This window comes from Berghia stephanieae, chromosome 14, assembly GCF_034508935.2.
Source record: "Berghia stephanieae isolate SIO BIC M18660-M18661 chromosome 14, UCSD_Bste_1.3, whole genome shotgun sequence".
In the NCBI taxonomy this organism is placed as follows: domain Eukaryota; kingdom Metazoa; phylum Mollusca; class Gastropoda; order Nudibranchia; family Aeolidiidae; genus Berghia; species Berghia stephanieae.
The window spans coordinates 4,404,665-4,426,067 of record NC_088373.1 but is presented as its reverse complement, the minus strand read 5'-3'; the positions used below and the strand labels follow the sequence as shown (position 1 = coordinate 4,426,067).

The 21,403-nt window shown below is 36.5% G+C and overlaps 1 protein-coding gene across 1 annotated transcript in view; it reads left to right on the top strand.

Annotated features, from left to right (window-relative positions):
• Nucleotides 1-4,534: 4,534 nt before the first annotated feature.
• Nucleotides 4,535-21,403, top strand: part of LOC144959666 (sodium- and chloride-dependent glycine transporter 1-like) — a 42,588-nt gene continuing 25,719 nt past the window's right edge. The window contains exons 1-8 of the mRNA XM_078892335.1: nt 4,535-4,608; nt 12,081-12,458; nt 13,897-14,028; nt 15,470-15,610; nt 17,028-17,199; nt 18,926-19,058; nt 20,194-20,432; nt 21,241-21,365. Of these exons, the coding sequence (XP_078748461.1) occupies nt 12,242-12,458; nt 13,897-14,028; nt 15,470-15,610; nt 17,028-17,199; nt 18,926-19,058; nt 20,194-20,432; nt 21,241-21,365 (1,159 nt within the window). The 5' untranslated portion in view covers nt 4,535-4,608; nt 12,081-12,241. The remainder of the gene's footprint in view (nt 4,609-12,080; nt 12,459-13,896; nt 14,029-15,469; nt 15,611-17,027; nt 17,200-18,925; nt 19,059-20,193; nt 20,433-21,240; nt 21,366-21,403) is intronic.

Genomic DNA, 21,403 nt, shown 5'->3' with positions numbered 1-21,403 from the left:
GACCAAAAACTGACGTCAAAATGCCAGTCTTTTGCCATAAAAGAAAACAAATAGTGAGTTGTATTCAATAGTTCAACCAATGAAATAACTTGTTTCCATGAGCTCTACTAACGACAACTCACTAGGCGGTGCAAAAACTAAATAATGACGTCAAAATGCCATTTTTAGGGTTTCAGTGTCAGCCTACTTAACGATGACTACGGTCAAGCTGACCAAAATGACCCATTGTGGTGTGGGGTAACTCAAAAACTATGAACGCCAATTTGTTATGTATCTAGGTCATTTTGACCTCATTTTGCAACGCGAGCAATGTCTTGAGCACATGGAAAAATAATGGATGCCATGCGGTAAGGTAAAATACTCACAAAATCCGCCTTCCGGATATAACGTACCGACACACACACACACACACACACACACACTATGTGTAACCTTGAACGTTTACAGTGTGATTGATATAATATAGTGAGAACTAATCACCAAAATGGTTGTTTAAAATCAACATCAAAGAGCTGAGCGACATCAATTTCGTTCCTTTCGTGTCGATTGTCGCCATACTTTAAGAAAAAGATCATATTATGCATTATCATTCGATTCGAAGTGGAATTTTCCGTTTATTGATAAAACGTGATGTCGGCCTACATCTGGTTTTGTCATGTCTTTTCTTTGTGTGCGTACGTGTGTGTGTGTGTGTGTGTGTGTGTGTGTGTGTTTGGTCTACACGTGCTGTGACAAGAGGGCGGGGAGGGGGGGGGGGGGCAGGACAACGGGTCAGATTAAAGGAGAACAGAACAGACCTGTCCAAGATAATGACGATGATGTCTGCGATCGATGAGAGGTTAGGCCAGTGGCGTGGCGTGCTTACAGTATAAGGTGGTGCCAGAATCAGAAGAATATGAATGACTTAAAACATGCTGTATTTGTAAATTAAAAAGAAAGAAGAAAAATTAAAGAAAAGACTTATTCAAATGAGTAAGAGTCTGTATATACCATTTCTCAGATTTAATATATATATTTTTTAAATGCTATAATCTATGTTTAAAAGATGGATATAGAGCCAGGCACCAAATCAACCACTATAGCCACGCCCCTGGGTTAGGCAGACCGAGTTAAAACCGACTTTACAAATACCATGCGAGACCTATCGCCTCAAAACGGTATTAACTTGGGCTGGGGGGGGGGTTGACTAAGGCAAGTTGGCCCCCCTAAATGCCCCCCCCCCCCCCCGCCGCCCTCCGCCAGATTGAAATATTTTAAACAAATAATATTATTGTAAATATACATCGTCTAATTGATTTCACACTACTTCACACTTTGGAATAGTAAAGAGCATCGGATCGGAGCCATCATAAACTTATAGATAGTATGCGCTTGTCTAAGAAGCTCACAACATTGCCATCCGGAAGTATAACGGACCAACACACAAAACTGTGTACCCTTGAACGTAATATAGTTTGGTTAAGACATTTTAGTGAGACTTAATCATAACGCGGATGGCAAAAAACAATAACAAAAATCTGAGTGACGTCAACTTCGAACTACCTAGATATAGCCTGACACTAGAACAGTAGCCATCGTTAACTTAGAGCCTGACACTGACCAAAAAATGACATCAAAAGACAAGCCACAAAAGAAAACAAATCCTGAGTTGTATTCAATAGTTCAACCAATGATATAGCTTGTTTCCTTGAGTTTACTTATGACAACTCACTAGACGCTACACAAACATAAAAAATGACGTCAAAGTATAAATCCTAGTCGGTTCTTGTGTCAATACCCTTGGCCTTCGACAGGAGGAAAAGAACAAAACACGATTTTTTCTTTGTATCCTTACATTTTTGTGTTTTGTTGTTTGCCTCCTGACGAAGGCCAAGGGCCGAAACGTTGATAGTTTTATGTTCCCACATATTATATGAGTCACCTTTACTCACTTTATTTTTCTCTACATTAATTCTCATCCAACGGATTCACCACTACAAAATACCGTTTTGAGACGCTCGTTCACATTAAATTATTTATTTGTCAACGCATTGGCTGCTTTGTAAGAATCAATTTTTGACCACCCAACTCTTCCGACGTCATAAATTCATGAACCGTTCACCACCCACTCGCCCGCCCGCCTATGTCCGACCGACTTCACTCTCGATCGTCCTCGACCTTCTAACTCGTTCATCCTCACGCTTACACCACCACCAATCACCACCATAGATCTCCTAGTAGTCTGTGACCACCACCAATCACCACCCTAGATCTCCTAGTAGTCTGTGACCACCACCAATCACCACCATAGATCTCCTAGTAGTCTGTGATCACCACCACCGCCACCCTAGATCTCCTAGTAGTCTGTGACCACCACCAATCACCACCATAGATCTCCTAGTAGTCTGTGACCACCACCAATCACCACCATAGATCTCCTAATAGTCTGTGACCACCACCAAGCACCACCCTAGATCTCCTAGTAGTCTGTGACCACCACCAATCACCACCATAGATCTCCTAGTAGTCTGTGACCACCACCAATCACCACCATAGATCTCCTAGTAGTCTGTGACCACCACCAATCACCACCATAGATCTCCTAGTAGTCTGTGATCACCACCAAGCACCACCCTAGATCTCCTAGTAGTCTGTGATCACCACCACCGCCACCCGACATCATCACCACCGCCACAATAGTCTTCAACAGTCGTAATGTCACTTCCTTCCTAATGACGTATGGTAACTTAGTAACACTGGCTCTAAACTATCGGAACAATGGCGGACGCCGTATGAAATATAACCCCGGCGAGCTTAAACGAGTATCCAGAGGAAAAAAAACCCATCAATTTGATCATGTATTGACTTTTACACATTCTGATCACAAGGCATATGAAAAGGGAATGAACAGTTCTAGTCAGCATGAAGAATAAAAAGTAATGATTTTCTTTGTTTAAAACCAAGATGGCCGCCGTTGCCGGGCGCGTGACATCAGACTATTGAATCCAATTGACAAGTTTACAGGAAAAACCGATCAGGAACTCGCGAGAGCGCGAGCGGCAGTGTTAGCCCCGTTTCATCAAATCGCCGCAAACGGACAAAACTGAGATTGCCAGTTTGGCGCTTTTAATACCAAGTTTTAAAGCCTCAGATTTTAAAAATATTTATTTATTTATTTATTTATTTATTTATTTATCTATTTATATATTTATTTATTTATGATATCGTTTTGCGTTGAAAATTGACATTGGAGTGGGTGACGGGGGGGGGGGGGGGGGGTGAGGGTGCGTGGGTATAAACAAAAAAAAAAAACCCACCTAATTTTACACATTTCATGAAGAGATGAATAGTAATAGTAATGACGTTTACCCATCCCCTGCCCCTCTCCCAAACAAGCAAGTTGAGATGAAACTTTCAAGGCGGCATGATTATGAAATAAAAGTCATTTCTTTTTTTCTATATGCATTTTACCAGAGATAACAAAGATCCTTGACACCCTCGTGCACTCATATAATGGTAATAATAATAATGGTATAGATTTATAGTGCGCCAAACATCCCTTCATCAGGAGGGCTCTGGGCGCATAACATAAATTAACTTAATCATTAAGCCCTAACACAGTACACGAACAACGCTAATTATACACATAATATACACATATTATTGGCAAGTCAGATAACCGAACTCAATTATTATGGGCATATTTTCATCATGGTTGTAATGGACATTACTTTGTGCTTGTTTTAGAGTACATATTTCCATTAAAACAATCGCTCGTCAATACGCTTCAACAGTCGTGACGTCACTTCCCTCGTAAATACGCATGGTAACTTATTAACTGGCTCTAAACTGTCGGAATAATGGCGGATGGCCTTATGAAATAATTCTCCGACGAGCATAAAAGCGTATCCAGAGGAAAAAAACACATACATTTGATCATGTTTTGACTTTTACACATTCTGATCACAAGGCATATGAAAAGTTCTAGCCAGCATGAAGAATTCAAAGTAATGATTTTCTTTGTTTAGAACCAAGATGGCCGCCGTTGCCGGGCGGCGTGACATCAGACTACTGAATCCAATTAATAAGTAGCCCATAATAATATGTCTCTTGAAATCATCGAAGGATGAGTAACTCACACAACCCTAACACCGACTATATCCGTAGTATACCCGGGTTACTTTTATCCCATGCCTGTTTATTATTACATTTTTCTGAGACAAATTATAGTCGTCGTATCAAAGCTAATGTTTTAAGTTTTTACATATTAATGGTAGTTGAATAAAACTATATATGCACATGCTTATTTTTAATAATTTTTCTCCAATAATGAAAAGTAGCAAAAATCTCTAAGATTGACTAAGTTAAAACACATCATTTTTTTTTTCAGACCATTTTGGCATAATTTTCACTATCTACTTGTTTGGCATTTTTATTTCTAAAAAGTCTGGCGCAGTCTGCGCCCCCAGACACACGCGACAACAAAGGAAAATAAAACACGGACTTGGTCTTTTAATCGGCATTAGCTACTTCTTCTTTGCCACAACAAGGCGAGAACAACAGACAACCGCGAAAGTGAAAAACAAAACAAGACAGAGATTATTTCAGTTAGACTAGCCTTTCCTACATGTGAGTACGGAGGACAAAATCTGGATTCGATCTTTGTGAGTGAATTTGATTGTATCGTGTATGTGTGACATCTTTCACTACTGTACGGACAAGTGGAATTAAATTACAACGGATTGATAAATCATTTATACGCTTTTTTCTTACTGTGCTGTACTGTGAGTAAAAAATTAACTCCCATTAAAATAATAATGATAATAATAATAATAATAATAATAATAATAATAATAATAATAATAATAATAATAATAATAATAATAATAATAATAATAATAATAATAATCATAATAATAATAATGATAATGATGATGATAATAATAATAATAATAATAATAATAATAATAATAATAATAATAATAAAATAATAATAATAATAATAATAATAATAATAATAATATAATAATAATGATAATGATAATAATAATAATAATAATAATAATAATAATAATAATAATAATAATAATAATAATAATAATAGCCTCTTATAGAGCACACGGTATCCTCAACAACGAGGCTCTTGTCTCTTTGTTATTGAATTTAGACAGTCCTTTTAATGATTAGTTCTCGTTATATTTATCAGACCGTAAACTTTCAAGGTTACACATAGTTTTCTGTGTTCGTGCATTGGTAGTTTATAATATCGGCTGTAGGATGTTGTGAGTATTTTACCTAACGGCATAGCATCAATAGTAATTAGCATTTGTGACACTTAACACTCTGTGCGGTTATGTGGTCTAGTAGTATGACACTCGCTTTCGGATCGGAAGGTCCTGGGTTCGAGCCTGGCTCTGCGCATAGTTGAGTCCTTGGAAAAAGGCTCTTTACTCACATTCTCTCACCGTACTTAGGTGTAAAATGAGTACCTGGCCGTAAACAGCGCTGTTTAGGTATGTCGGAAAAAATTGTAATGTCGCCTAACAGCAAGCGTCATGTCTCGTTCCACGTGTTACGTGTTGCTGTTGGTCGGGGACCCCTTGTAAAGCGCTTTGAGCACGTATAATGGATATTGCTCTATATAAAAGCTCATTTTTTTTTCTTTTATGTCGGAGTGGTTTCAACAGACAACTACCGTACTTGAGAAAGTAGTAGTAAAAAAGTAGTCCTTCAGAACCGTAATGCCGTGAAACGGGAAAAATTGCTTGCTACCCTTTAGGTAGGACGCTAGTCTGTCGCAAAGTACTTTACACCAGATCTGACAGATCAGCTACCCATTTACTGCCGGGTTGACAGAGGGATGAGAAAAAAATCTCGACTGCACCCGGGATCGATCCTGGTTCCCTTCGCGTGTGAAACGAGTGCTCTATCAACTGAGCTATCGGGACCCCCAAGTTGGGAAAGACAAGGATTTTAAAAATTTGGCCAGAAAACTCGTCCTTCAAATATCGATCGATTTAAATGACCCTCATCTAGGCAAAACTCTCAAACCTGGGGCCTCGCGAGATACTTTATTAAAGTTCCAGGATTTAGAGTTTTTTGATGGTCATTTATATCGATCGATATTTGAAGGACCAGTTTTCTGGTCAAATTTTGTGTCATGGACAATAATTTGTGTCATGGGCAATACTTTGTGCCATGGACAATATTTTGTGTCATGGACATTAATTTGTATCATGGACAATATTTTGTGTCATGGACAATATTTTGTGTCATGGACAATAATTTGTGTCATGGACAATATTTTGTGTCATGGACAATAATTTGTGTCATGGACAATACTTTGTGTCATGGACAGTATTTTGTGTCATGGACAATAAATTGTGTCATGGACAATATTTTGTGTCATGGACAATAATTTGTGTCATGGACAATATTTTGTGTCATGTACAATTTATTTTGTGTCATGTACAATTTATTTTGTGTCATGGACAATACTTTGTATCATGGACAATATTTTGTGTCATGTACAATTTATTTTGTGTCATGGACAATATTTTGTGTCATGGACAACACTTTTTGCCAGTGTCATGGACAATACTTTGTGTCATGGACAATTATTTGTGTCATGGACAATACTTTGTGTCATGGACAGTAATTTGTGTCATGGACAATACTTTGTATCATGGACAATATTTTGTGTCATGTACAATTTATTTTGTGTCATAGACAATACTTTGTGTCATGGACAATAATTTGTGTTATGGACAATATTTTGTGTCATGGAGAATATTTTGTGTCATGGACAATACTTTGTGTCATGGAGAATATTTTGTGCCATGGACAATATTTTGTGTCATGGACAATATTGTGTGTCATGTACAATTTATTTTGTGTCGTGGACAATATTTTGTGGCATGGACAATACTTTGTGTCATGGACAATAATTTGTGTCATGGACAATACTTTGTATCATGGAGAATATTATGTGTCATGGACAATATTTTGTGTCATGTACAATTTATTTTGTGTCATGGACAATACTTTGTGTCATGGACAATAATTTGTGTCATGGACAATACTTTGTATCATGGAGAATATTTTGTGTCATGGACAATATTTTGTGTCATGTACAATTTATTTTGTGTCATGGACAATATTTTGTGTCATGGACAATAATTTGTGTTATGGACAATACCTTGTATCATGGAGAATATTTTGTGTCATGGACAATATTTTGCGTTGATTCGAGAGTATTTCCATTACAACAATTAATTTGGATTATCAGACCTGCAAATAAGTACACGTCGTCCCAAAAACATTTTCTTGTTACAATTGCATTATTTTCCCTTTTGCTTGATTCATCGAAACCTTTTGTGGATTTTCGGCCCTTTTTTTTTTGGTTTTTCATCTCCGAGAGTTCCTTAGCCTCTTTTGTATTAACTAGGTCACGATTGGACGTTTGAAAGTGAACGTCAGTTCTGCGTTACTCTGAAAACAAAGTAAAAAAAAAAGAAATATTTAAAACTTTGGCCAGAAAACTCGCCATTCAATTATTTCCATCGATTAGAATAACCCTCATCTGTGAAAAAAAAAAAAATAATAATAAAAAAAAAACGCAACAAACTCTCAAACCTGGGACTTCTAAAGTCTCAGGTTTGAGAGTTTAAGGATAGATTAGAGGATATTTGAAGAACTGGTTTTCTTGCCAAAATTCAAAATACGTGCTCCTTCGAAGTACGGCTTTCTCGTTTGACCCACTTTTCTGTTTGTTCTTTTTAACCGTCCCCCCCCCCCCCCCTGTTCCCATCTCTGATATTCTTCGTGGAGAAAACCCCTATAGATAGTTCGAAGATGACGTCACATGGGTCTTTGTTATTGTTTTTTTGCCATCCGCATGAGTAATTCTCTCTAAACTGTATTAACCTAACTATAGATAGTATGCAGATGACGTCACTCAGGCCTTTGTTATTGTTTTTGCCATCCGCGTTTGTGAGTTGTTCTTACTAAACTGTATTAACCAGACTATCAAAGTTCATGGTTACACAGAGTTTATGTGTTGGTCCGTTATACTTCCGGATGGCAATGTTGTGAACTCCTTGGCCAAGCGCATTCTATCTATAAACGTTCATAGGTACACACACTTTTGTGTTTTGGTCCGTTATACTTCCGAATGGCAATGTTATGAGCTTCTTAGCCAAGCGCATACTATCTATAAAATAATAAAAAAAGACCGTACCACGCACATGTGTTTGTAGTGTTTTCGCAACCGGTGTTTTTCTGGATGAAAGTGCGCTCTAACACTTTGAAAAAACAAAACAAAAAACAAACTTGGGCACTAGACTAGATATATTTTTATCAGTAGATAGTAGAAAGTTGAACAGGCTGATGTTGTTGACCTAATTCATCTATATTATCATTTGCATTATCTTTGCCGCCAATCCCAATCTCCAAATGTTTTTGAAAAAAAAGGTGTGTGTGTGTGTGTGTGAGAGAGAGAGAGAGAGAGAGAGAGAGAGAGAGAGAGAGAGAGAGAGAGAGAGAGAGAGAGGATGCTGTGCGGATAGATAACCCAGTAAGACAATGTTGTTGTGACATAGGATAAGAATACAAGCTAGCATACAAGCAAACAAACAAGGAAACAAACAAACAAACATGCACTAACACTCACACACACACACACATAGATTTAGATAGTATGCGCTTGGTTAAGAAGCTCACAACATTGCCTTCCGGAAGCATAACGGACCAACACACAGAACTATGTGTAACCTTGAACGTTTAGAGTCTGGTTAATACAGTTTAGTGAGAACTACTCATAAACATGGATGGAAAAAACAATAACAAAGACCCGAATGACGTCAGATGCATTCTATCTCTTAACCAGACTATAAACGTTTAAGGTGACACATAGTTTTGTGTGCTGGTCCGTTATACTTCCCGATGACAATGTTGTGAGCTTCTTAGCATACTATCTATATCCATGTGTGTATGCATGTTTGTTTATTTGTTTGTTGGTTTGTTTGTATTGGATGTATGCTCGTTTGTATTCTTACCCCATGTCACAACACCAACGTTTTCCTGTGTTATCTATCGGACAAACAGTTGAAATGTTTATTGATAAGAAGTTTTTTTTTTAGTCGCTAGTGACGTCAGAGAGCAACATGAATGGAAAAAAACATTTTAGTGTATAAACTTCTTCTTCTTCTTCTTCTTCTTCTTCTTCTTCTTCTTCTTCTTCTTCTTCTTCTTCTTCTTCTTCTGCTACTGCTGCTACTGCTGCCGCTATTTCTACGGCTCCTCCGCCTCCTCTTCCTCCTCCTCTTTCTCCTCCACTTCCTCCTTTACCGCCTCCTCCTCCTACTTTTTCTCATCCTCTTCCTTCTCCACCACCAGATCCTCAAAAATACTCAAAATTGAGTCGACTTCGAGTAACATTCAGATTCAGATCCAGAATCATTGTCTATTTCAACAATATAAATCAAACCCATAATTAGGCCTAATTACGCTCGGTTATCAGACCTGCAAATGAGTGCACCTTGATTAGGAGCAAATATTTAGTCTGTGTCGTAAATTGATTACATTTTTTAAAAGGATTTCACATTGTACACATGAATTAAATGATGGTATTCGTTTATTCAAATCGTCAGTGCAAACATCTCTGATTTAGTAACAGTTGGTACAATAGATATCTAGATAGACGCATAAATAGAATACACTTGTATTTTCCTAAATATAGGTCAATGGTATGCAATGTGTTAATGTGAAATATTCACCTGTTCAGCCCATCAGACTAATAGATAGAATGAAGTTGACGTCACTCGGGTCTTTGTTATTGTATTTTTGCCATCCGCGTTTAGGAGTAATTCTCACTAAACTGTATTAACCTGACTATAAACGTTCATGGTTACACAAAGTTTTGTGTGTTGGTCCGTTATACTTCCGGATGGCAATGTTGTGAGCTTCTTAGCCAAGCGCATACTATCTATAGACACATAGATAGATAACCACGCCTCTCGGACAGTCGTCATAATGTAAACAATGGCAGTGATTTGTTAACACAGCGAGCGACACAGGTTTTAACTATCGATGGTATGTGTCTAAGTAAAATATCCACTATTCTACCGCTTAATCATTAGATAGAATGAAGATGACGTCACTCGGGTCTTTGTTATATTGTTTTTTGCCATCCATGTTTATAAGTAGTTCTCACTAAACTATATATCGGCCGTTTAAAAAAAACCCGCCAAATTCGAGTCTTCAAATTTTTAAAAAGTCAAGTCATTCCAACATACTCATTATTTTGTGTATGTTTTCTGTGATATGTATGCGACATAAAATTGTAATAACAGGGCTTTATGAGTTTCCAGTGGTCACTTATTCAAGTATTTGTGAATCACGATCCACATGTGACTCGTTCCTGTTACGCTTATAAAATTATGTCACATTACATAAGTTAACACATTTTTGGACAATTATTGAAATAAAACATTGAAAAACAATAAACACAGAGCATTGATACTAATTCTGACAACAAAATGACATTTATTGTTTTACAAAAGGCATTCAGAAATCAGTTTTTTAAAACAAAGGAGATTATTTGAGCAATCATCATCTCCAAAAACTTATAAGAAAATGACAAAAATAAAAATTGTTTACCATAGTCTAGGTATATAAGTGTTAAACCACCACAAATAATATTTCCTTTCAAGTATTTATATTTATCATGAAAAAAAAATGAAAAAGTCATTCTTGAGTGTGAGGATGGAGTGTAACTCAGATCAAGATTTTGCTGTTTCCGGTTTGTAGTGTGTGTGTGTGTGTGTGTGATAATTTTTTATCCAATTCTTTCTCTGTTTGCGTTGTTCTCTTGGTGTCTTATCTTTTATGGACTTTTTCTTTCCACTCGATTTGTCGCTCTGGTATTTGTCTTGTTCTTTTTTAAGACAAACAGCACGGCGAATAGGATCTCCATCTCGTCTTTGACGGTAAATTCGTTGCTCTCGGCTGACGTCATGGCTTTTTTGGCCTCTATAAAGAAAACAAAATAAAACAATCGTTACAACAAAGCTATGACCCTTGAAAATGAACAATAATATCAAGTTCCATTTCGCCACCCTCATTCCTGTTACAAAACAAGGTGTAACAAGAATTAAAGTCAAGAAACAAAGAAGACTATTATGTGATACAATGTCACATTTGTACAAGCGATACCGGGACGTTAAAATCATAGTAATCATCTAAAATGTATCTGAGCCTAACAAGCTACAAACTATGTTTGGACATTTGGCATTTGGTATTGATTGGCAAGGTAACTTTGCACTAAAAATAGTCTTTCAGCAATGGAAGAAATGAATATGTATACAATAAAAATTGTTTTTAATGGTAACCTTGTAACCATGAATGTTACTACTTTTTTGTAATAGTACAAATTTGTAATACTATTTTGACAATAGTCAATAGGTATATCAATCATCCAATCAATCAATCCGTATATTAATCAATCAATCAATCAATCAATCAATCAGTCAATCTATCTAGCTATCTATCAATAGATATATCAATCAATCAATCAATCCATCAATAAGTATATCAATCAATCAACCCATCCATCAATCAATAAGTATATTAATCAATCAACCCATCCATCCATCAATCAATCAATCAATAGGTATATCAATGAATCAATCCATCAATCCATCAATAGGTATATCAATCAATCAATCCATCAATCCATCCATTAGTCAATAAGTACATCAACGAATCAATTCATCCATCAATCAATCAATCAATAGGTATATCAATCAATCAATCAATAGGTATATCAATCAATCAATCAATAGGTATATCAATCAATCAATCAATAGGTATATCAATCAATCAATCAATATGTATATCAATCAATCAATCAATGGGTATATCAATCATTCAATCAATCAATAGGTATATCAATCAATCAATAGGTATATCAATCAATCAATCTATCTATCTATATGTATATCAATCAATCAATAGGTATATCAATCAATCAATCAATAGGTATATCAATCAATCAATCAATAGGTATATCAATCATTCAATCAATCAATTCATCTTTCCAGGGTCAAAACCAGCGATCACCCAGCTCCATATCCATTTGTGTGTACGTTATTTGACAATTCAACCGATATATCAACGAATCGAACCAATCATCTCAACATCCAAACAACCTACTAACTTACTCACTTTTCAACCTACCTACCTACCTAGCAATCACCGAATCATGGGTAAATCCGAGAAGGACGGTTCCTCCCAACCCCACTACCTCCCCACCCCAGAGATCAACAACTCCGATAGAGACATGAGCGATATGGGGGAGGAGGACGGCGAGAGACAAGGGTGGGGAAACAAACTGGATTTTATTTTGTCCTGTCTCAGCTACGCTGTAGGCCTGGGAAACATTTGGAGGTTTCCCTATGTCTGCTACAAGAATGGAGGGGGTGAGTTGGCATCATCGTCATCGTCGTCGTCGTCGTCGTCATCATCATCATCATCATCATCATCATCATCATCATCATCATCATCATCATCATCATCATCATAATAATAATGATAATAATAATAATCATTATTATCATCATCATCAACCACATCATCATCATCATCATTAGTCATTGTTAATACTTCCCACACAGTATAATAACTACTACTACTACTACTACTACTAGTACTACTACTACTACTACTACTACTACTACTCCTACTACTACTACTATTACTACTACTACTACTACTACTACTACTACTACTACTACTACTACTACTACTACAACTACTACTACTACTACTACTACTACTACTACTACTACTACTACTACTACCACTACTACTACAACTATTACTACTACTACTAGTTTCTCAGTTGTCTACTGTCATAATTAATGTTTTGAATGTATAATGGAAGCATTGAGTGTATTCCTCTTAGTCGGATCCTGTGCTTGTGTCTTGATGAGCCTTTTAGGTGATACTCAACTTAGAACACCGATAGTGTGCTCTTGGAATCTACAAATATTCCATATTTGAGTCATTCCCCTTGGTCTTACTTTTTTCTCGCTTGCTTTGGACTGAAAATCTGGAATTTTTTGACTGTCACACTTTCTTCCTTTTCACTGGCGCTGAAATGACCTAAATGTGACCCATGGTCTCAAAACGGTACTATGTCGGAACGATCCAAATGCTTAAAAACCGAATTAAGTGTTAAACTGGTCAAAAGTATAAATTGTTGGCATTAGTACCCTAAAATATGGTATCCATTCTCCTCAATAAAACATACAAACTCAATACAAGTCTTATATTTCTGGCTATAAATTCAATTTTCAACATCTTAACCAACCCGACTTAATACCGTTTTGAGGCGAAGGGTCACAAATACGTTACAAGCGCCATACAACCCTAGAAAACAAAAAACAAAACAAAAAAACAACCAAAAACTAACGCCAGGGTTATTCAACACTTCCCACAGAGTTAAGCCTCCTGGTAACTTTACCCTTGTAGCATTTTAATTATTTGTGCGGCTATGTGGTCTAGTGGTATGACACTTGCTTTCGGATGGGAAGGTCCATGGTTCGAGCCTCGCGCTCGGCGCATAGTTGAGTCCTTGAAAAGGGCTCTTTACTCACATTCTCTCATCGTACTCATGTGTAAAATGAGTACCTGGCCGTGAACAGGGTTGTCTTTGTCCGAAAAATTGTAATATCGCCTAACAGGCGTCATGTCCAACGTGTTAAATGTTGCTGTTGACCAGGGACCCCTTGTAAAGCGCTTTGAGCACATTTAGTGGATATTGCACTATATAAAGCTCCGTCCTTTTATTTTTTTTTTTTTAATTCATTTATTTATTTTATAATAACCTCATGTCACTATTATTCCATCTCCCAGGTGCTTTTCTCATCCCATTCTTCATCATGCTATTCATATGCGGCATTCCCCTCGTCTTTCTCGAACTTTCCTTCGGTCAGTTTGCCAGCTCCGGTGTCGTCTCCATTTGGAGCGCGAGCCCGATCTTCCAAGGTTGGTCGAGTTAGTTACCGTCGTGATTGAATGATATAATAATATTTTATCGATCTAAGGGACATAATCCATGAAATTAGTTGCATTCAACAAATAGTACCGAGACTTATCTCCCTCAAAATTAAGTTATTTCGTAAATGAAAAGAGTCGCATTTCGGGGTTTGTTGTTTTTGTTTTTTGGTTGTTTTTTTTTTTTTGTTTTTTTTAAGGCTGTTTTTTTTTCTTATTTCTATTATTAATTTTATTTTTTAAAAATTTTCCCTAGATTGTAACTAAGTTCTAGAATAGGTATTTGAAATTAAAACAGATTAGAAAGAAAAAACAACTAGTTGTTGATATAATTAACTCACTCAACCCTAACACCGACTATATCCGTGATATACCCCGGGTTACTTTCCCCCTTGCCTATTTATTACGTTTTTCTGAGACAAATTATAGGCGTCGTATCAAAGCTAATGTTTTTAGTTATTGCATGTTAATGGTAATTGAATAAAACTATCTATGTAGGTACATATTCCTTTTTAATACATTTTTTTTCTCCAATTTTTAAAAGTAGCAAAAATCTCTAGGATTGAGTGAGTTAAACCTAATAATTGATAGACTTATTGTTTGTTGTTTACAGAAGGAATGATGTGGAATATTATTTTTTTTTGGTTCCATTCCATGACGTGACGTGATCAGAAGTTACCTACTATTCTCAATCTAATATGTTTTTATAAGTAATAAAAGTGAATATAACAGCTTCAAAAAAGAACAATATACCAAACACACAACGTTTCGAGCTTAAAAACCATTCTTCAGCCAACAACAAAAAAACAAAAAAGACGTAAATGCGTTACTAAATTCCAGATAGACCATAAGGTTTATTTTCCAAGATTTTTCTACAGAGAGGACCTAAAATATCTCTGTCTTCTATCTGGAATTTAGTAATGTATTTAGTCTTTGAATTGTCTGTGTAATGTATTTAGTTTGAGGCTTACATTCAATGTCACATTGTTATTTATTGCACTATTCCTACCACCATTTTGTCTGTGTTCAGGTATGGTCTGGGCCATGTTTTTAACCAAATTCACAACACTATTCCTACCACCATTTTGTCTGTGTTTAAGTATTGTCTGGGCCATGTTTTTAATCAAACTCACTACACTATTGCTACCATAATTTTGTCTGTGTTTAAGTATTGTCTGGGCCATGTTTTTAATCAAACTCACTACACTATTACCGCCGTTTTGTCTGTGTTTAAGTATTGTCTGGGCCATGTTTTTAATCAAACTCACTACACTATTACCGCCATTTTGTCTGTATTTAAGTATTGTCTGGGCCATGCTTTTAATCAAACTCACTACACTATTATCACCATTTTGTCTGTGTTCAGGTATTGGCTGGGCAATGTTTTTAACCAAACTCACTACACTATTACCGCCATTTTGTCTGTGTTCAGGTATTGGCTGGGCCATGTTTATCGTATCCACGCTCATTGCCGTCTACTACTCCATGATCATCGCCTGGACGATCTACTATTTCTTTGCCTCATTCAGTGCGGAACTTCCCTGGAGTAAATGTGGGGACTGGGCCAGTGAATGTAAGTCATTACAACAACAACAACAAAAATTGAGCTTTTATGTAGCACTATATCCACTAAAAGTGTGACCCTTCATCTCAAAACGGTATTATGTCGGGATGGACCAGATGCTAAAAAGTCAAATTATAGTAAATCTGGTCAAAAATATCAAATGTTGGTATCTAGCACTCTTAAATATGACATTCCTTCTCCTCTATAAAGCATATAAACTCAACTTAAGTCTGATATTTCTGGCTACAAATTCCATTTTCAGCATCTTAAATCCCGACTTAATACTGTTTTGAGACGAGAGGTCACAAATACTCAAAGTGCTTTACAAGAGTTCCCTAGACAACAGCAACATTTAACATGTAGAACGAGACATGTCGCCTGTTAGGCTATATTACAAAAAAAATTTTCGGACAGAGAAAACGCTCTAAACAGCCTGGTACTCATTTTACACATGTGTACGGTGAGAGGATATGAGTAAAGAGCCTTTTCCAAGGACTCAACTATTCACCACTCAGGATTCGAACCCAGGACCTTCCAACCCGAAGGCGATTTTTTTTTTTGTCATATCACTAGACCACATAATCTCACTTATATGTTTGAGGAAGACTGTTCCCGCCTTTGATGGATTTGATGATTCTAAATGTGACCCAGTGTCTCTAAGCAGTTTTATGTCGAATGGATTGGACTGAGGAAAGAGAGTTTAGAACTAGAATAATTAGAAATACAAACCTTGAGATTGTTTTCAATGTAAGAAATTATATATTTATTCTCTACTACAACAAATAGAAATTAACCTAATTTTTATATTCGTGACTATAAACTCAATTTTCAGCCACTAGGTCACACTGACATAAAAATAATAATAATAATAATAATAATAATAATAATAATAATAATAATAATAATAATAATAATAATAATAATAATAATAAGAGAAGAAAGAAGAAGAAGAAGAAGAAGAAGAAGAAGAAGAAGAAGAAGAAGAAGAATGATAATATTGATAATAATAATAATAATAATAATAATAATAATAATAATAATAATAATAATAATAATAATGATGATGATGATGATGATGATGATGATGATGATGATGATCATGATGATGATGTTCATGATCATGATGATAATAATAATAGCAATAATAATAATAATAATAATAATAATAATAATAATAATAATAATAATAATAATGATAATGATAATAATAATAATAATAATAATAATAATAATAATAATAATAATAATAATAATAATAATAATAATAATAATGATAATAATAATGATAATGAAACTTTTTTTATTTCCACTCAAAAGTGCTCAGGGTGCTAATACCAATAACAATAACATGATACCGTTTCGAGACGGTCGGTTACCAATATGCTGTAACTGATATTATTATTATTTTTTTTTTCATTTCATCCAGTGTGCCTGGAAGACCAGTCCGTCCAAAGCAACTGTACGGTCCATAACGGTACCTGGTACAACTCTACCTGCTTCCATCCCAGTGACTACAACAGGACTTATTACAACCACATCAAATCCTTGGCCAATCAAACTAAACACGAATACAAGTCTTCTAGTGATGAGTACTTTCAGTAAGTTTTTTTTTCATCTCCATACCCGCCTCATTTTCAATCTTCACATCGTTGTCTTCCTCCTCCTCCCCCTTCTTCTTCTTCTTCTTCTTCAGCTGCTGCTGCTGCTGCTGTTGCCACTATGTCTGCTCCTCCTCCTCCTCCTCCTCCTCCTCCTCCTCCTCCTTCTCCTACTTTTTCTCTTCCTCCTCCTCCACCACCACCAGATCCTCAAAAATACTGAGAATTGAGTCGACTTCGAGTAACATTCAGATTCAGATTCAAAATCATTGTACGGTCCATAACGGTACCTGGTACCTACAACTTTACCTGCTTCCATCCCAGTGACTACAACTCGACTTATTACAACCACATCAAATCCTTGGCCAATCAAACTAAACACGAATACAAGTCTTCTAGTGATGAGTACTTTCAGTAAGTTTTTTTATCTCCTTACCCGCCTCCTCCTTTTCAATCTTCACATCGTTGTCTTCCTCCTCCTCCCCCTTCTTCTTCTTCTTCTTCTTCTTCTTCTTCTTCTTCTTCTTCTTCTTCTTCTTCTTCTTCTTCTTCTTCTTCTTCTTCTTCTTCTTCTTCTTCTTCTTCTTCTTCTTCTTCTTCTTCTTCTTCTTCTTCTTCTTCTTCTTCTTCTTCTTCTTCTTCTTCTTCTTCTTCTTCTTCTTCTTCTTCTTCTTCTTCTTCTTCTTCTTCTTCTTCTTCTTCTTCTTCTTCTTCTTCTTCTTCTTCTTCTTCTTCTTCTTCTTCTTCTTCTTCTTCTTCTTCTTTCTTCTTTCTTCTTCTTCTTCTTCTTCTTCTTCTTCTTCTTCTTCTTCTTCTTCTTCTTCTTCTTCTTCTTCTTCTCTCTCCTCCTCCTCCTCCTCCTCCTCCTCCTCCTCCTCCTCCTCCTCCTCCTCCTCCTCCTCCTCCTTCCTCCTCCTCCTCCTCCGCAGACACACAAGAGATCACCCATAATGAAATCATGCTTGTCATAACCTCAATTGCCTTATTCTTTTTCAACGTTTTTTTTCTCTTAAAAATTCTTTTTTTTAAAGAAAGGATTGTAATTGTAATGTATTTATATTCCTATTGTTTAAAGTGTTCAAATTAGATTAGTGCGCATTTATTTTTCCGTTTTTTACTACTTCTACGAATGAACGCATAGACCTACATGACAGTTTGTTTATGATTCTTCATTAAATTTTGTTTATTGTTACTTCAAATTTTAACTAGTCTTCTTCATGTAATATTACCATATGTGACCCATTGTATCAAAACCGTATTATGTCAGAACAAACCAAATGCTTAAAAGCCTAATTAAATGTTAAACTGTTCTGAAATATAAATTGTTGGTATTAGCACCCTAAAACATGCTATCCATTCTCCCCAATAAAACATACAAACTCAACACGTATGATATTTATGGCTATAAATTCAATTTTCAACATCTTAACCAACCCGACTTAATACCGTTTTGAGGTGAAGGGTCACATGTCAACAAATATTACAGTAATAGCTACCTATTCTGATTTATGTTTCATTTTATTTTCATTCTGATTTGTGTTTCATTTTATTTTCATTGTGATTTGTGTTTCATTTTATTTTCAGTCTGATTTGTGTTTCATTTTATTTTCATTCTGATTTGTGTTTCATTTTATTTTCAGTCTGATTTGTGTTTCATTTTATTTTCATTCTGATTTGTGTTTCATTTTATTTTCATTCTGATTTGTGTTTCATTTTCCTTTCAAAGTCGCGTGGTACTGGAAATCACTGACGGTATTGACAACATAGGAGGTTTGAGATGGGAGCTTGTTGGGTGCCTTGCTGTTGCCTGGGTCCTCGTCTGTATCTGTCTGTCCAAAGGAATCAAGTCATCAGGAAAGGTAGGTTGGAAAAGAAAAAAGAAACAACAAAAACTCGGATAGAAAAGATAGATTTAAATATAATACTATCTTTTAAATATACACACACAAGTTCGGACTAAAGGCCAGAGGTTTTACATTTTTGTGCATTTGCATATACATTGTCGCCATAGATTCTCAACTTTGTGTTTATACATTTTTATGCATGCCCCGTCTGTTAATGAATTTTACTTTTTTTTGTATGAATAAAGTATATATTATTATATTATTATTAGATTGTTTGGGTATGCATGCCAAAATTCCCCTGACGATATGATCATTGTTTACATCTTGAGCAATCAAATTTTTTTTTTTTAATTGAGCTTTTATATAGCGCAATATCCATTAAACATGCTCAAGGCACTTTTTACAAGGGGTTTCTAGCCAATAGCAACACTTAACATGTAGGACTGGACATGACGCCTGTTAGGCGATATGACAATTTTATTTTCGGACAGAACCAATGCTGTTAACAGACAGGTACTCATTTTACATCTGAGTACGGTGAGAGAATGTGAGTAAAGAGCCTTTTCCAAGGACTCAACTATCTATGCGTCGAGCGAGGCTCGAAATCACGACCTTCCAATCCGAAAGCGAGTGTCATGCCACAAGACCACATAGATAGCTGCAAAGTAAATAAAAATGCACGTTCCGACAATTTCATTCTGTAGTTATGAATTAAGAATTATCACGAATTTAACTTTATGTTCTATACTTACTTACTTACTTAGGCCGCCTCTTGGGGCGCCCAACATGAGCCACAAGTCTTCGCCATTCTGTCCTGTCCCCCATAAGCGTACGCAGCTCCCGGGTGTTGTCCATTCCTGTGTCATCTAGCAGACAGTCAATGTAAGTTTTATTCTGCCTGCCTCTGCTTCTGGTTCTCTCAGGTGGTTCCCATAGAACAAGACTGCTTGCAATCTCCTCCTTGTGTCTCCAGCAGTGCCCTGCAAGTCTGTCTTCTCTTTTGAATTTTCGAGGTCACTAGGGGGAGGTCACTGTAGAACTCTTCATTTGATGTGGGCTCTTTTCAGGTTACATTGAAGGCCATCCGCAGCATACACCCGTATCTTCTATTATTTTTTTTCTTTTCCTTTTTTTTTTGTTATCCAACCAGGCTGTGTACTTTACCGCTTTCTTTCCCTACATTGTGCTAACCATCCTATTTGTCCGAGGTCTCATGTTAGAAGGAGCCGCCACTGGAGTCTCGTACTACCTGACCCCCCAGTGGGAACTCCTGCTCAGCCCCAAAGTGTGGAGAGACGGCGCCGTCCAGATTTTCTTCTCTCTAGGACCGGGCTGGGGAGGGCTCATTACTCTGGCTTCCTACAACAAATTCAACAACAATACTCTCAAGTAAGACAATTCTTGATTTATTTGTGCTGCTATAATGTGGTCTTGTAGTGGTATGACACTCGCTTTCAGATCGGAAGGTCCTGGGTTCGAGCCTCACTCGGCCGGCGGCGCATAGTTGTCCTTGGTGGAGAAGGCTTTTACTCGAATTCTCTCACCGCACTAAGGTGTAAAATGAGTACATTGCCGTTAACAGCAGTGTCTCTGTCCGAAATTTTTTTTTTTTGTAATATCGCCTAACAGGCGTCATGTCCCGTTCCACATGTTAAATGTCGCTGTTGGCCAGGGACCCATTGTAAAGCGCTTTGAGCACGTTTAGTGGATATTGCGCTATATAAAAGCTCAATTTTATTTTTCTAATTTCTGATGTGTGAAGAAAACTATTGTGATGAAGGGCTGGATGGATTCAATGGAGAAAGGAGGAGGTGGGGGAGGGGGGGGGGAAGGTAGAGAAGGAGCTGGAGGACGAGGAGGTTGTGGAGATGGTGTAGAAGGAGGAGGAGGAGGAGGAGGAGAAGAAGAATCAAAAGTAGGAGGAGAATAACGACAATGACAGTCGTAAGATTTTGATGGATGATGATAATGAGAATGATGATGAAGAGGATAATATTAATCATAATAATAATAATAAATAATAATAATAATTATGAAGATGATGATGATGAAAATTATGCTAATAATATTTCTGCCTCAATCAATCACACACAAACATACATAAAATAAAGAAAAATAGAATTTTAAAAAAGATAGCTTTTATCCAAAAGGTTGATTCTTAAAAACATGCCTATCTTATCGTGTGGTGTGTTGACAGGGATGCTGTGCTGGTGTCCATCCTCGACTGTTTGACGTCTGTGTTTGGTGGGTTGGTCATCTTCTCCATCATTGGATACATGGCCCACGTGTTACATTCCAATGTCGATACGGTTGCCAGTGATGGTAAGTTGGGACCACAGACACACGTGTTACATTCCAAT